Source organism: Cydia strobilella, chromosome 2 (assembly GCF_947568885.1).
Source record: "Cydia strobilella chromosome 2, ilCydStro3.1, whole genome shotgun sequence".
In the NCBI taxonomy this organism is placed as follows: Eukaryota; Metazoa; Arthropoda; class Insecta; order Lepidoptera; family Tortricidae; genus Cydia; species Cydia strobilella.
Genome location: NC_086042.1, coordinates 11589952 through 11607584, shown reverse-complemented (window position 1 = coordinate 11607584; position 17633 = coordinate 11589952). Strand labels below are relative to the sequence as shown.

At 36.3% G+C, this 17633-nt stretch overlaps 2 protein-coding genes across 3 annotated transcripts in view; one reads left to right on the top strand and one right to left on the bottom strand.

Moving 5' to 3' along the window:
* The window catches only part of LOC134751681 (uncharacterized), a 39651-nt gene extending 35321 nt beyond the window's left edge, over positions 1-4330 (top strand). Inside the window, exons 25-32 of the mRNA XM_063687130.1 lie at positions 593-791; positions 1108-1323; positions 2095-2236; positions 2559-2703; positions 3017-3195; positions 3353-3574; positions 3950-4033; positions 4103-4330. Of these exons, the coding sequence (XP_063543200.1) occupies positions 593-791; positions 1108-1323; positions 2095-2236; positions 2559-2703; positions 3017-3195; positions 3353-3574; positions 3950-4033; positions 4103-4264 (1349 nt within the window). The 3' untranslated portion in view covers positions 4265-4330. The remainder of the gene's footprint in view (positions 1-592; positions 792-1107; positions 1324-2094; positions 2237-2558; positions 2704-3016; positions 3196-3352; positions 3575-3949; positions 4034-4102) is intronic.
* On the bottom strand, positions 4319-16310 carry LOC134751850 (non-structural maintenance of chromosomes element 1 homolog). 2 transcript variants are annotated; one of them, XM_063687365.1, is made up of 6 exons: positions 16165-16310; positions 15963-16079; positions 14017-14315; positions 13209-13373; positions 12381-12520; positions 4319-4828 (listed from the first exon to the last, which is right to left on the bottom strand). In XM_063687365.1, exons 2-6 carry the CDS (start codon positions 16060-16062, stop codon positions 4603-4605), a joined length of 930 nt encoding a protein of 309 aa, XP_063543435.1. In that variant the 5' UTR covers positions 16063-16079; positions 16165-16310; the 3' UTR covers positions 4319-4602. The 2 variants fall into 2 exon arrangements, with proteins under 2 accessions (XP_063543435.1, XP_063543427.1); XM_063687357.1 differs by having other exon boundaries at positions 4319-4834; positions 16165-16306.
* Positions 16311-17633: the final 1323 nt, after the last annotated feature.

The following is a 17633-nucleotide window of genomic DNA, read 5'->3' as shown; positions in this document are numbered from 1 at the left end:
ACTAAAAGAACCGACTTGGTTTCACATTACATGTCAAAACTCTTTTGTAGTAGAAGAACTGCGTTGCGAGATTTGTATCTTTTTACATGTAATGTTTTTGATGGGATTTAGTTTTTTCGCAAGTGTGATGAAAAACATTGTGTGTAACTCCGGGGGTAAGAATATTGTTACCCGAGTCTTTAAATATATAGACTCTCGTACGATATTTCACTTACCCCCACGTTGCACAATGTGCTATAATAAAATATTTATTAAGCAAGAAAATAAAACAAACTAAACACAATATCAATCCACAGCGCAGGCTTCGTCATAGTTGCTACACACAAAAATAGTATCCACAACACGCTTCGTCAAAAATGAAAAATAAAAACCGAAAACAAACAAACAAAAAAAATGCTATTCTAACAATTAAGCCCCGAACTGTTCCCTACCTGGCCCAAACGTCCCAAATATGCTAGCTGCATTGCCACGCTGAATAGCCAAAGATATCTGTTGGACTATTGTTACTATTGTTTTTAAATTTTACAACTATGCATAGTAGTTTGCTAGTTTAGTTCTGTATAATTCTAATGCTGTATCTTTACGGTTTCAGAGTATTTCATCAGTGTCTTGTCTTACATAGATTTCATGACTCTAGTTTATCAATTGGCATTCCAATCAGTGCCATATTTTTACCATATATGTATTATAACAGACATAATTTTTTTGTACAAACTGTTCTTGGACATACATACCGGGTACATGAACCGGTATGGAGAATATGTATTAAACCCAAAGAGAGTAAGACAACTGTAAGTTCTTTTTTATCTATAGGTACAATAAACTAACCTTGATTCACCTTAATTCTCCCTCTCACTCTTAATTAACCCGCAGCGCACATTAAAAGGTTTTTAAGGCTTGCTAGCCATTTTTTGCTAGGCTGAACTATATTCTGTACTAATAAAAAAAATCACCGACTGCTGCACTGTACATTATTTCCTTTATTTCAGTATGTATGATTGATATCCCTATCCTTTGTAGTTTTTTGTGCGTCTAGTCTATAATCTATAGGCGGACTATGCAGAGAAAAACAAGTAGACTAGGTTTTATTTTTACGGTTTATTTCAGATTCTTCTCCAGAAGATTTCAAAGAAGGCGCGATTTTTTGGCCAACTTGCCTATATCATACATTGTTTTTGCGATAAATTATCTGAATTGCGGAATAAAAATGATTTTCTTCTCCTATCTGCGAACGCCTCAACTCTCGAGGATTTCATATTTATTTACTAACAGAACCCACAGGAAAGTCAACATAGGCTCGGCCAACCTCTTTATTAAGCTAGCGTAAGTACTTTATTCCACCGGAACAAAGTTTTTCATATTATAAGTCATCATGTTAATTAAAGTACTTGACAAAACAAAACCCCCAACAAAACCTCCACCACCTCCCTCCATTGCATGTGCCTCTGAACAAAACGATTTAAAAAAACTTTTTTCTATTTCAAAGCGATTAAAAATATAGCCTGAGTATGTATGTCACTTACGTCGTACCTAAAAACGAATCGACTGACTCATCAGTTACCAAATCTACTACGATATTTGCCGCTACTATGGAACACACTACTTAAACTTACCCACAAACACACTTATCCCCCTTTTTCATAAAACTTCACAAGCCTCAATAAGTATTTATTTTATATTTATTCCTTTTTAAAAGCTTTTATTTAACTTGCCCTGTTGGTATGTACGTTAGTTGGTTTGTTAGTTAGTTAGTGTGAGTCAAATCTTGGAAGCTGAATTTAACCCACTTCCCGATTTCCGATTGAGCTGAAATTTTACAAACATAATGTAAATCGGATGACAATGCAATATTATGATGACATAGAGCTGATCTGATGATAGTGACAGGACGTGGCCATGGGAACTCTGTGATAAAACAACGCAAACTACTTAATTGTGTTGTGCCTTTCGATTCGATAAAAGCTTGTACCAAAAATGATGTTTTGCCAAACACTTATTTATAAATACATACGCCAAAAAAGAGGTTGATAGAGGGATATAGGGTCAAAGGATCGATTGAGGCCATAAAAACTTCATTAAATATTTCTTTCTCAGGGCGATTGGTATTTGGGCATCGATTCTGTCGCATATAAACGCATGTTTGTTCTTCAAGCTCTCGTGCCTGACTCCTCTACAATGTACATCGTCTAACTGGATGGCTAAGCCAGAACTCAATTTACGACCAAAATACTACCAGGTACTCATCCTTTAGTTTGGTAATTGGTTTCATGGAAAAATATACTTTAGATAACACACGCGAGGATTCATGCCAAAAGTACTTGGTTTCGTGGACACACTTGAACTAACCCAACGCATTTTATTAGTAATAATACCCATACATATGGTCAAAGACATGTATGGCTATAAATATGCAAAAATACCACGGCTATCACCCTAGCTACCAAACAACCTGTATACGGTCCACGCTGAAACGCCCTGCTGTTACCTATCGATTAAAAATCTGCTGTATACGGTAATTTTAAATAATGCACTAAATACGGTATTATCTACATTTTCAGAAGGACTATTTTTCGTTATACATAGCATCACTATGGTACATGATAAATTTGCTTACTATCGCCGGAACTGGTGACGTGTCTTCTCGTAACGCGTTTGAAATGGTTGAAACAATCGTTATCATTGTTATTATTAAGTTCTGTACAGGTATGAGCATTTTCCTGATTTTCCCGCACTACTCCATTTGCATTGAACTCCCTGTATGTATACTGTGTACTTGTCAAGTTTGTTTTACTTCATTCTATGAAATATCTAACTTCCAGCAACAGTCAACACCAATTTTCTAATACTTTGAATCCCTGAGCAAAAACGCGGATAGTCGCACGGACGGACAGACGCTAATGGCAAAACTATAACGGATTCGTTTTGAAAAGAGTTTCCCTCAAAATGATGACATGTTTATTCTAAAACTTGTAATATACAGATAGTATTTTGTAGTATATTTTGATTATTATTACAGGCCTTCTAATATCAGAAATGTCAGCTATGATATCAGCTCATTCGTCATCTCGAATAGACTACGATTACGGCATAAACGAGCTTCGAGACGGTTTGCGTGACATGGACCTGAGTGAACACCAGATGAACAAAATGTGGGACTATGTTAGAGAGCTTTGGAACAGGCAGCAGGGCAGGCAGGTTTGTCGAGTCTTATTGTAGTCGTGGTCGTGTAAAACAACAACGCAACAATACGATTCGTTCGAGTAGTCATTAGCAATGATAAATGATGTAGAACACTAAACTTAGTACGAAAAGGATTAAAGTGCGGGTTATGCAGTTTTTTTTATTATTTCAGATGCCCGAACTAGTTTACGAGCTGCCTTTTCGCCTTCGCTGCCAGGTCATGCAAGCGGTATACGGCTCACACATCAGAGAATCGGTTATATTTAGTAGAACCGATGCTGATTTTAGGAGGATGCTAGCTATGTGGATAAACCACTGCGTGTTCTTCCCCGGAAACTATATAGTGCAGTGTGGTGATGCTGACCAATGCATTTACTTCATACATCGAGGAGAGGTCAACTTTAACCTTACCCCCTTATTCATAAAATTTAGCAAAACTATTAAATTTTGTTTGTTTCTAACAAACCCAACTGTCAAAATGATGGACCAACGGTTCTTAACGTCATATTAGATTTGAGACATATGCTAAGTAAAGGTTCAACAAGTACCTACCTAGGAAAAACGTCATCAGACATAAGGACATTTATTCCCATGTTTAAGCATACTATTATTATACACTGAGGACCATCGTTAAAACAATTAACTGATGATTTATTAAGCTTAATGTAACGAAATAAGGCGTAGCTGTGATACATGTGTACTGCATTATATTGTAATGTAAAATATTCCTCCATTCGCAAATATTTTCATTTGTAAATATTTATTTTAGGTGGAGGTTTTGACTGTGCATCCGAATTTGACCGAGTCTATTTACGATATTTTAGGACCTGAAGATTGCTTTGGTTTAGCCCAAGTAAGTTTTTTTGGAAGCCCCATTAATTCAGTTTTCTGAATACATTCTTATCTTTTTTTTCTGTATCAGGGTCTTTTTGTTGGCGTGTCACACCACTTCTCATTTCGCGCAAGAACCGTGGTCGATATTGTATACCTCAAGTTGGAACAATGGAAATATTTGTTGGACTTCTATCCGAAATCTGCTAAAATGGTTCAAAAGAAAGTTCAAAATGTATATTTAGCAATATGAGCTAAGAATATGTAGGAAATTGTTCTATTAGTAATTTAGAAATATAGATATACGTAAATTGCAAAATGTTTTATTAATTATCTTTACGAAATCATTAATGGAACATAATGTATGTTTGTACTTTACATTTCTGCTAAAAAATATGTAGTCACAAAATACCTAAGTAACAAAACCTTTGATGTTGTAAGCGAGCATCAATAATCAATAACACTTTAAAACAAATCAGAGTAACAACAAATTAAAATGTCGAATCAACATAAGTAGCCATTCTAAACGATAACTTTAAAGGAGAAGTCCCCAATATGTATTTAAAAAGTAATAAGCAAATATACCAGAATTTAGTTTCTCTTCCTCTTTCGCGTGACTCTTCGTGGTTCTTCGGGAATAGGTTCTTGCGATAGTTCATCCAGCACATCTTGAGATATCTCGGGCAACAAGCCTTGAGAAAGCTCAGGGAACAAGCTTTGTGTATGCTCTTGGGTCAAGTCATGCGTGGGTTCCGCGATGGTGTCGTAAGCGGCAGACTGCTGGCTGGATTGGTCCAACACTTGAGTCTGGGTAAGCCTGGAACTGTTTAAATAAACTTTTCACACTTCGCGCAAGTAAATTCGTAATGTTTCGTATATAAATTGTACGTTATTGGGCAGGCTGGGAAACGGCTAGTCATGGCTGATAACTTCACTTTATCCGCCGAGGCACTTATAGTGTTTTTCTTCAAACATACGAGAAAGTAAAGTACTTACATATAATAATAAATTATTAAGTATCAACCATCATTCGAACTTTCACCACAGAGCTTGACGGGGCGGACACACGTAAAAATCGGTTCATTCTCACGACATGACTGTATGTAACTCATCAAAGTGTAAGTTCCGTAGAGCAGCCACAAGAAAATGTGACGTTTTCAACCAAAAGGTACCACATTCTCGGTTGTCGATAAGGTTGATTTCTAATTGAAGCTATATGGGAATAGCGCCTTACTGACAAGCGACAATAAGTACCCTTTTGGTTGAAAATGGCACAATAGCTATTTATGCAACAAGTGCGGAAAGTGTATGATTTCCGACGAGTGGAATTTTATTCACGAGCGAGCAAAGCGGGCGAATCATCTATACGCACAGTGTGTATTATACAATGTTTTACTATGCATTGTGCGAGTAAATAAAAAACATATCAGGGCAAATAAATTTAATTATTAAAAGGAGTGAATTAAATCGACACGAGTTGCGAATTACCGTTCGCACGTGTATCGTACAACGTTTTACAGTACATATGGCCCTTTAAACTCGACATATGCACGAAAAGTGTTCTTTTCCGCACTAGTGCGAGAAAGTAGCACCATATGTACAGTAAAAAAAATTGAAAACAAAAAGCACGAGTGCGGAAAAGTAGTACTTTCCGCGTGATATGGCTCCGTAGGAAACGCACTTTTCGAGCACATGCATTGTAAATATTCTGGCATAACATGGCAACGTCGTAGAAGAAAAACCGGCCAAGTGCGAGTCGGACCCGCGCACCGAGGTTTCCGTACTTTTTACACGACTGCCCAAAAAAAGAGTGTATTCTTAGTATTTGTTGTTATAGCGGCAACAGAAATACATCATCTGTGAAAGTTTCAACTGCCTAGCTATCACGGTTCATGAGATACAGCCTGGTGACAGACAGACGGCCAGACGGACAGCGGAGTCTTAGTAATAGGGTCCCGTTTTTACCCTTTGAGTACGGAACCCTAAAAAGTAGTTATTACTGAAATTGACAAGCACCTGTACATGGCACAATACACCAGCATTTTGAACGTTCCGTCATCGCACTGCTATTAAATACTAATCGAACTGAGATTCGGTCAATCTGATGTCAATTTGTCGCCGCGGAATGAGGTAATTCAATTAGGGTTAGGGGCGGGGTGGTGCGTGGCCATTCTGGCGTGGCGTCTATAAAATTCAAAGGGATAAGGGTAACAGAATAAGGCGCGTCGATTACCTGTTGTTGATTAACTTGCGCAATCGGGTAATTCAAAATAGTTATTTTTAATACAGTTGCTCAAAAAGTGCTACTTTACGTAGCTGTTTAGCGTGCGGAAAGTTGGTTTTCGCGAACTAGTGCTTTGTACTTTTCCAATTTTTTTAAATTTATTCTTGTTCCAATTCATGACTACTTATTGATGAGTGTTAATATTAGTTTCCTTTAACCGTCGTTATCAACATAAAAACCTACTATCAAGGATAGATATAACTCCGTAATAGATGTTTACAGTCTAAGGAAAAAACGTGCCTCGAAAATTAAGAAAATTTGATTCTCGTTCAGAGGGCGCCACTAGTTTTGGCCCACTGTCGTATAGATGGCGTTGACTGTTTCGTTTGTTATTTAACAATTTTAACGCATATCAGTGAAAGAACATGGGTCAAAATCATAAAAATAATTAATGTATTTAAAAAAAAACATTTATCTATATTTAAATACATTTTATCGTATTTTTATAAATCTTAATTTTAAGTTTTAAAGTGTGTCGACAGATGGCAGTGAATTTACTGGGGTTACAAAATTTACTATGACAGTACCGCTCTAGTATAAGTTACTCTATGCTACTATTAATGTAAGAATACGAAAAATATACATATTTTATATTTTATTACTTACCTCTTCATCATTATAACACGTCTATTTTTTTATATATTGAATATTGAAAAGTGCGGAAAGTATGTTTACAGTACATATGGTGCTACTTTCTCGCACTAGTGCGTAAAAGAGCACTTTTCGTGCATATGTCGAAAGTTTAAAGGGCCATATGTACTGAAAACGTTGTACGATACACGTGCGAATAGATAATTCGCAAACTCGTGTCGATTTAAAACACTCCCTGCGGTCGTGTTTTAATTTATCGCCACTCGTTTCGAATTTCCTCTTTTCCGCACTTGTAATAACTAATAACTATTGTGCAACAAGTGTAGTATATTTCTATTACATGTTTTAGTGAGAGCTGTTAAGGAAATAAGTGAATGTCCTTAGTGTGTATTTGTAAACTCATCTCCTGCTCACTCATTTCTGTTTGTTTTCCAAATAAATAAAATAAAAACAAGAGAGGAAAGTTGGTTTTTCTTGCGAGTGTTGATTTTGAGTCCCGAGAAAGCGAAAGATTCTAGACGAGCGAAGCGAGTGATTTTAAGTTAGAATCTTGAGCGTAGCGAGGGACTCAAAAACACGAGATGTAAAATAACTTTGCTCTCGTGTGACACATATAATTTTTCACCTCAGTAGTGAAAACATATTAAAGGTTAAAATGTATTTCGCATTTGTAATAGACCCCGAAGTATGAAGTGGCAGTTCATGGCCTTCACTAAATTAAAAAGCTACTTTGTTTCACTCCCTGGAGTGACGAAAGTAGGCTTGTTCGAGCTGCTGAGGTGAAAAATAGATTTTATTGCTATTATGTGTAGAAAAATTTACTCCACAGCAAAGATAGATATAACTCCGTAATAGATGGATACAGTCTAAGGAAAAAACGTGCCTCGAAAATCAAGAAAATTTGATTCTCGTTCAGAGGGCGCTAGCTTTGGCCAACTGTCGTATAGATGGCGTTGACGGTTTCGATTGTTATTGAACAATTTTAACGCATATCAGTGAAAGAACATGGGTCAAAATCATAAAAATAATTAATGCAAATAAAAAAAATCATTTATCCATATCTAACTACATTTTATCGTATTTTTAAAAATATTTATTTTTAGTTTTAAAGTGTATCGACAGATGGCAGTGAATTTACTGGGGTTACAAAATTTACTATGACAGTACCGCTCTAGTATAAGTTACTCTATGTCCACAGGTAGTGATGATGAGATATGCGATCAATTAGATAGTTCTCAGTGCACCCGATAGAGAGCGCTGTAATAAACATGCAATAATTAGGACTAGTTTTTAGGTACATACTTCACTTTCCCAAAATGGACTATCAGAAGCATATTATGCTGATTTGTCAGTGTACTTTATACTTTGTAGCAACTATCAACGAGCCAACATTTGAATAAAGTGTAAGTGTGTACAGTTAGCATCAGTTAGCGTATGAAACAATGCGCCAAAAGTATCTGCCACCCTCGATATTTAATTAGAAATATATCTTGACAGTTTGCGTTCAAAGATATTTGCAGCAGTTTAATTTTATTGTTCATATCTCTATTTGTTAAGCTACAGGGAATAGATACTTTAACCGCATAGTCTGGTACGCGACTGATAGCGCAGTTGATGCCTATATGCTGGCACCGCAAAGCGATATGTTAGTAAGAATGCCTGTTTTTACCAGAGATGTTAAAAATAGGTAGTGTAATGTATTTAAATAAAAAATGGAAATACTTTGATATTTTACCTATTTAAAATAAAAATACAAAATAGTTTCACTAAAAGGTATTTGAAATTCAAAATGCAAAATAGCTATTTGAAAAATACTTTTAGTCAAATAAAATACCTTACTCTGTAAAGGTAAAAATTAAAGGTAAAGGATCTTAAAAACCTTAAATCTTTGCAGGCTTGAATGATGTCTTCAGTACCACTAATTTAATTGTTCAAACAGGCTGCCTTTCATTGTTCACGAAGAGTTATATAATAGGATACAGCACGTTAACATATCAGGAGCTGGCCACATTCTTGACTCAAATTGAAGCATGCCTGAATTCCAGACCTCTGTGCATACAGTCGGACAACATTAACGACAATATCATATTGACTCCAAGTCATTTTCTAATCGGTCGAGAAGCAGTAGGCGTACCCGACCCTATATCTGACACAAACACAGACTTAATAAACCGCTGGAAACTCATAAATAAGATGAAGAAAGACTTCAGGAACAGCTGGACTAAAGAATATCTACATCAATTAAAACAACGTTATAAATGGAAAACAAACGAGCAGAATTTAAAAATCGGTACTGTTGTATTAATCAAAGACCAGAACATATCGCCTAGCAAATGGCCTTTAGCAAAAATTAAATACATTCACCCGGGCAACGACGGAGCTACAAGGGTTGTAACTCTGGAGAGATCGCAGGGAGCCGACCAGAAACGAGTCATCCACACACTTATACCATTACCAGTTAATGAAAACTTAGAGACAGCAACGAGTGAAACGCCTGCCAAAAACACGACCGCAAACAAATATACGACAAACCACTATACAACGAAAAAAGGAGCTTCATATTACTGGATGACAATGTGTTTGACCATGTTGTCATTGTGTAGTCTCACAGGAGCGAACTAGACAACCTCTTAGCCCAGGACTCTATGTTGAGCAAATAGGAAATGCGACTCTAGACAGAGGAACATTTAGAATCGAATTACATTACGAAAGACGCATGCTAGAAGAAAATTTAAACAAGACGAGACGTGGCAAATCAATTTCAGGCGCTATGTAATTACGCGACGTCAATTGAAAGTAAAACTTACTGTACACAATATTATCACCACTTGCAAGAAGAAGTTTATAAATTTAAAAAATTCACGAATACTTAACCGACATTAATCACACTCGGAAAAAAGGGGACTACTGGGCCAGTTAATGACGTCAGTTTTTGGGGTCAACGACGCATGTACAAAAATATTGATACTTTGCAACAAAACCAGCAAAAGCTAATAGATGCTGCTAATCATCAAACAAAATTTATGATCTCGACAATCTCAACCGTTAACGAGACAGAAGAAAGGATTAGAAATAAATTAGAACTATTTCAGACGAAGCTAAACCTAGCAATGACCTACATTAATGAAAACAGCAGATGGTACAAGTCAATAAACAGTAATACTATTCAAATACAAGTACTTCAATCTTACCAATTGGCACACAACTACATTGAGGAAATAATGGGGATCATGCAGATATACATTTCACAAGCAACAATATACAGTGTATTGAACCCTAAAAATGTCGTAGACATTATCGCCAAAGCGAACAGCAAATTACCATCAAATTTAAATATCATTCACTCAGTTGATTCGTACGCGATTGTCCGAAAACGAAACTCACATTCAAGCATTAGCCCATAGCTGAAAAGGCAGAATACATGTTGGTACACATCACTCCAATTCCCAAGAAAAATAGTAACGGAACATTTGAGAGCATGGACATTCCACAGACATTCATGGGAATAGACTATAACAATGAACGCTATTCTCAACTTACTCACGATGAATTTAAGAACTGTTTGCATAAACTAGCTAAATACATTTGTTTTCCTCTGGCGGTGAAGAACATGCAATTACACCAAAATTGCATTGTGAAACTGATAACCAAAAACGACAATACTACCGGCTGTCCTATTCGCAGGTATAACATAACTAGCGATATCGTTTGGAAACAGCTTCAGATGACAAACACTTGGTTATATTTGACTAGAAACCCAGACTGTGTCCATTGTGTGTGACGGTCAGAGGCAAGAAATTCTTGGGAAAATGGGATTCTTCAAGAAGCGGGTATTTAGGGTTCTCAAGGGTCGGCAATGCTTAAGTGGCTCCTGTGATGTTGCTTACGTCCATGGGCGACGATGACTGCTTCCCATCAGGCGGCTCGTCTGCTCGTTTGCTATCACATAAAATAATAATAATAATAATGATTTATGACGTAGGAATAATACAAATTTCAGAAAACTGTATTATTAAAACAATTACGACTACGTTAGCTGCCAAGAGATTAGCTCTAACAAACGTATTAGAGTCATTTAGTAAAGTAGCTAAATTTAAATTGATTAATAAAACGTTAATACATAGTCATAGAGATATTTCTAGAGAAGAAGTGTTAGACAATTCATTACATATTTTTACTAAGTTAAAGAATAAAGAAACTGCCCTACAAACAACCCTAGACAATACTGTTTGGAGTAGCATAACTACCCAAACCTACGTAGCTAGCTTTTCGACTATTTTAGGATGCATAATTATAACGTTACTAATATATTGTTTTTGTCCAAGGATGATACGGCGACTACGAGCAACAGTAGCCAGACGATCATGGTCACCGGCGAGCGACGACAATCCTGGGCCACCTCAACCCAGTGGTGGCAGCGACCAACCTCAACCCAGTGGTGGTAGCGACCAACCTCAACTCAGTGGCGGCAGCATACAGTTTGAAACCCGGCGCCCCACCACGCCGCACATCTACGCTCTTCCAAAGAGACGACAGAACCAGTCCGCACTAGAACTATAAGAGCTGAAGACATACACTGATCCTGCTCCGGAGACGCGCCAGAATGTTCACGTGCATTGAACATGCGACTATTCAGCAGCAGAGCAAAACTAGGACAACAAACCGCCGACTATGTAAACGCACACTAAAGTAATGTTCATTTGTATAGAATCACTAATAGGCAGAAAAATTGTATAAATAGAATAATCTGTGTAAATAAATTCTCTTATTTATAAATAAGAATAATCTGTGTAAATAAATTCTATTATTCTCTCATTTGGACACCGTGTGTACTTCATCTACCAGGTTACTCCGTCACTGTGGCATGCACCTCCACGCCTTAATTAGTTGCATGAGCCTGTGTAACTAGCAGTGACTATCCAAAATCTCATTTACCCGTATCCTTCCAACCTTCCATCTGTACTCATAGGTCTCAAGGGTACAGACATCCCTGTTTATTATATTTATTTATATGTAAATTGAATCTATGCTAGGGCTAGGGAATTAGGGTGTTTCGGGTTGACTAGGGCGGTAGGAGTTAGGCATAATAGGGTTACAGCTCTCTCATAGATAAAATAGTGGAATCCCTTCTGGATTTAACATTCATATTCCTACGGTGTGGCCGGAAATAAAATACAAAATAGTTTTCGATAAAAGTATTTAAAATACAAAATAAAAAATAGGTATTTTGTATTTAGTATTTGTATTTCAAATGCATTTATTTCAAATAATTAACATCTCTGGTTTTTACTAGCCTATAATAGTGTCCCACTGCTGGGCAAAGGCCTGCCCTCTTTTCCGCCATTTGGTCCTAGGATTCCTATCAAATGTCTCCCGTTATTATCTACCCCACAATCCATCCTGTGGGATACAGCCTGTGGCTAGTTTGACCCAGTGTCCCGGATGCGTAAGAAACAAAGTACGAGTAAGAAGGTAACATACGAAAAAAACGAACCTATTTGCATTCAGCCTGTCCAACTGAGATTGGTAGAAGTCTGCTTTGCAGCACGGCCATTTCTTCACTTGCTGTAAATACCGATTAAGGCATTTCGTGTGCACCGCTCTTCCACATGCGGGTACTGGGCAATTATAACCCTGAAATAATTAAAGTAAGGTCAAAATAAATAAAACTCCGGGCGTATATCCAGGGGACCAGAGTAGCATAGTTTATTAGAAGAAATGTTATACTACGTTCTAATAATATGTTTTTTTTTTTTATTTGTTTTATTTGTGAAAATCTCTTGCGGGCTTACAGGTGACCCCAAAACGCTCACAAGATAATAATATTATGTAAAAGATAAAATAAGTATACAAATAATGTCAACCTACCTAATAAATAAATTAAATAACACAATTATATAAAATTAAATTCAATTACGCCAAATTCAAGGAGTGACAAGAAAAAGTTGATTTAGCTGTTATTACCTATTGCTCTTCCCCTTGTCTACGTCATAAAGCATTACTATAAATCAAGAAATAACTGTCAATACTTTGCTTTAGCGTCAGAGGCACATACATCAGTCATCATTTGCAATCAAAATAAAGCATGGTTTTAGGGTAATAAGAAATTTCACTTACCTAAGATGTATGATTATTGATTATACTTTATAATCAGATTACATATATGACAATGTGTGAATAGGAACACAGTTTTTTTTAGCTTTGAAGACTGCAATTGGTATTTTTTTTTTGAAATTATGATTATTAACAATATAAACACTTTAATAAATAAAGTAACATACCTACTTATCAAAATACTTATATCATGCTCCTAAATACCTACCCTGAAGACAATTTTCTTGCACAGAAAGCATTCTTCAATGGCGTCTGGCATATTTTCCCGAAGATAGCTCTCAAACTCGTGGATAGCCCTAACTCCCAGAACATAATTGTTATTATTCTGATCTTTGTCCAAATAGCGCATGCGGCACCAAGTATCGAGTAGTTTCTGGAACATAGGTAGTTTTATTTTTATCTTTATTAAAGAGCTTTATCGCTTAGCGATTATGTCGCTCCATATAGTCAACATACAATCACACTCACTTACGATTACTAAGGCCTATATTTACTAGCTTAAACAGTGCTCTGGCCTCGTCCGACAATGGAACATAGTTAAATAAAAAGTTAATTCATGTGTTGTTGACAAAAATGCCAAATTAAGCTGTATTTATTATTAGTACAACTTAGACGAACAATGTAAAGCTCAGCTGGGATACAATTTTTAAAAAGTAAACACAGATTGAGAGCATATCCTTTTCTTGGAAATTGGTTAATAATACAATTAACATGAGTGCTATAACCACTTTTTATCACCTAGTTCAGCCTAGTTGGTAGTGATTGCCTACAAAACGGTTGGAATTGGGTTTGAATCCCCATAAATCATTGATTTGAGCGATAAGCATAGATACTTATTTTCTGTATGCCTTACTGAACTTAGTGTAGGTTTCCCCTCTGGGTTGGAAGGTCAGATGACAGTTGCCATGGCAAGAAGCCAGGATGATGCAAGGAAGATCATGATTAAATATTGCTACATTAATACAATAATATATGCAAGTTTCGAAAAACAAGGAAGAAGAATAATATACACTTACCTGTCCATCTGTTTTAGTAAAGGAAGATTTTAATCTATTCACCAAATTCATGGCATGAATCCCAGTGATCTGTCTTGTTTCTGTGCTCATTATCTCTTCAATCAAGAGCCTGTAGTACTCAAGTTCCGTAGCAGAAAAAATATTCTGTGCTTTGGATGCTGCATCATGACCAAGTGACATGAATATTACAACTTGCTCATTTGTAAGTTCATCGTCAGCTATTTTAATTTGCTGTTGTAGTGCTCTTATCTCATCATTTATTTCTTTTACCAGGTCTTCTATTGTAGATTCATTATTTTCTGTAATTAAAAAGTTGAAAAAGTTGAACAAATTTTGTCATTGACCAAAGCGTAAGCGGTTCAGTAATTACATAGAATTTTCTGTTGTTGTTTCGCAAATGTTCAAAATGTTGGAAATTGGCATAAAGAACTCAAGTGTCATTAGGGTTTATGGCACTTAAGACCATTGTGAGTATGCTGTGATAATGATACTCAATGATTAAGTATTTATTGTTTTTACATTTTTTAAGCTTGTGAATCCTATCGTGAGGTAGTTACATCTATCACATTCACACCAATCAGGGTAGCAGTATGGATATTGATGTTTCAACAATTCCTTACGGCCAAGCCAGAAAAGAGCTTCGGGCTGCAAAAGTTGGGTGAATTGAATATAATAAATATAAATATCTAAAATTATGATCCAACATGCAGTTTTTATCATATGACATTGACAACCAAGGTTCATTTTCATAGTACCATGACAACAGTGAGACATGGATTTGTTATTAACAAGAATAACCCTAATGGGTTATTAGTGATAGTATCACTCTATCCAGATCACATCACATTTACAGTGGACCCATGAAGTATAAAAGTAAAAATGGTTAATCATAGTAATAATATGTATTTCAATTCAAAAATAATACTTCAATGATGAAATATAATGCAAAATTGACTCTGATTGTCTGTTATATTCACACTTAAACTGCTGAACCGAAATATATGAAATTCGGTATGGAGATAGTTTGAGACCTGAGAAGGACATAGGATAGTTTTTATCAATTTTCATCATCATCCCACGCAGACGAAGTTGCGGGCAGAACAGAACTAGTTAATCATAAAATTTGTAACCATTAAAAACTAAATTAGTGTAATTATGAAAACAGAAAGTAAGGAAATGAGGGTTTAACCCAACCCACCAGACCAGATTATAAAAAATCCTCAATTGAAGCTTCATTGCCTTCTTAGTCTTAAAAATTCTGCTCAAGGAAAAAATACAGAAAGAGGATGTTACTGGGTGGTAATTTTTTTCTTTATAATAGCTTTGGTCCCCAGGCACAAGAACCGCCTGGACCTCTCTCTCTATTGCCCTCTTTCTAACCACAGGCACATAATACTCCTTTCTCTAGTCACAACCAATATGTGAGGACAAATGTGATGTTTTCAAGCAGGGTTAATTTGATTTTGAATTATAATAGAAAAGTAGCTTTTCTCGTTGACAGGGACAATATTATTCCGGCATACCCATTTTTCATACATTTGAGAAAATATCAATTTGACAAAGGGTGTCCGCTAGCACAGAGCGGGCGCACGCAGGCCATTGTAGGTAAAATACGTCGCACGCGTCCGCGCCAGTTAGCATTGCTCATACTATTTTTCGTTTAACCCCCTCAGCCGCTCCGTGCAACCGCGCCAGCTAGCGGACGCTCAAAGACTGCATGTTTTTAAGAAGACTAGCTGCCCACGAATAAAACCTGCTAAGATAATTTTGATTAGTCTGAAAGAAATAATGTAACAGAATGGACCTCCTCCCCTCTTTATAGGTCTCTGAGCGCCTGAGCGGCTAGATGTAGCCAGCTTTAGTCGGTTTACAAATATAGTGCTAAACAGCATTCTCGCATGTTGTAAGTTTCAAATTGAATATGATTTGCTATGAAAGATACATACCATTAAATTTGTTTACTACTTGCTGAGTTTCATTAAAAGTTAGCACTCCTCGGCTAGCTACAGTTCTTAGTAAGAACCTATGCACTATGCCGTAGGCCATATTGATCTTCAGGACTCCTTTAAAGAAATGATGCAAAGATTATTAGGATTAATTATAGTTTTTTCCGGAACAATAAATACATTAATCAAATTTAATCTTTACCAATTTGTTTTGCTTAGTACTTAATGCAATACAAGATACAAGAACTTAGCATAACTCAGATCTAACTCGGCGGGCAATTTGACACTGACACTGACAAACTGACATGAACATGAGCATGTTTTTTTTTGGATTTTATGGCCTGGTTACAGTGGTTACTAGACATGACCATGACACTCCTGATCAGGGTTGCCAGATGAGCGGAATGACGCTTAAAATGACGAAATAGAGCGCTTAAGCGAGGTGACTATCAAGAACTTGCATGCAATTTACGTTACGGAATTTTGCTTATGGTCTAGTGACACACGCACACTTAAATATGACACACGTCAAACGGCAAAATTGAGTCAAGCAACTTGAGTGCCAACATAGCGAAACTAATAGTGCTGTACGCACGCATTCCCAGCATTTTATCGATAAATTTTCCGTGGTACCACTTGGGCGATACATAATAAATGTATGTTGCATCTTAGGGTGGTAATTGTATATATAGTTTGTCAAAGGACTGTCTCATTTCAAACATAGACAGAGAATCATACTATCTTTGTATTACAAAAGTACTAGCGCCCAAAAGAAAGGGATGAGTATAGTTTTCCTGGTTGTTACTGACTGACAAATTGGTTTGACCAACTATAATATTATTAGTTTACCTGTTTTTGTTTTTAATTTGTTTGTAGTTTTGCAGTGACTGTATATTTCATACTGTTATGATGTACAACTATTTTAAAATAATAATAAAAAAAGATCATTTTTATCGATAAAAAATAAAACAAATAACCTTGCAGTCTAAGTATTTTATTTAGAAAGATTACAAACATTACAAGCCTATTTTGCTTTGCCACCTTGCTCGGACGTTTTTTAATAAATTGGCAGTGTTATCTTTTCCAGAGAAAATTAGTCATTTTGTCTTTTACATTCATTGCGTAATAGTAAAACAGAAAACATAATATAATTTTTGTGCCACTCTCGCAGGATTGGTCGCCCTTTCTTGTCTGCTCATCGGCTGGAAATGCTGAACAGAATCTGCTACAAGTGACGCCGTTTCACCCACTGTGTGTAAATGAAAGATACCTAGTTATCGATAGTTACCAAGACGCTGGCCCAACATTACAGGGTTCTATGTTTTACTTTTATCGAACGGAAATTTGAACTTTATCATAGTGACATTAGGTCGAATTTCAACTATCTTGAAAATGTAACATAGAACCCTGTAATATTGGGGCAGCGAAGAGCAGCACTAGCGTTACGAACAAAATATTTTTTAACAATTTTTTTAACAAATAAAGCATGCAATCGTGCTTTCACGTTACACGGGACTAAATATTGTCAAATTTCTTGCTTACCGGTCAGGATCCAAAGGACATCTCTCCACACAGAACTATATCAAGATAGAAGTAAAGAGCTCGGCAAATTGTGGGGAGACCGAGCGTGTAACATTTTGCGTAGGTACTGCGACGTCACGAGCGTAATTT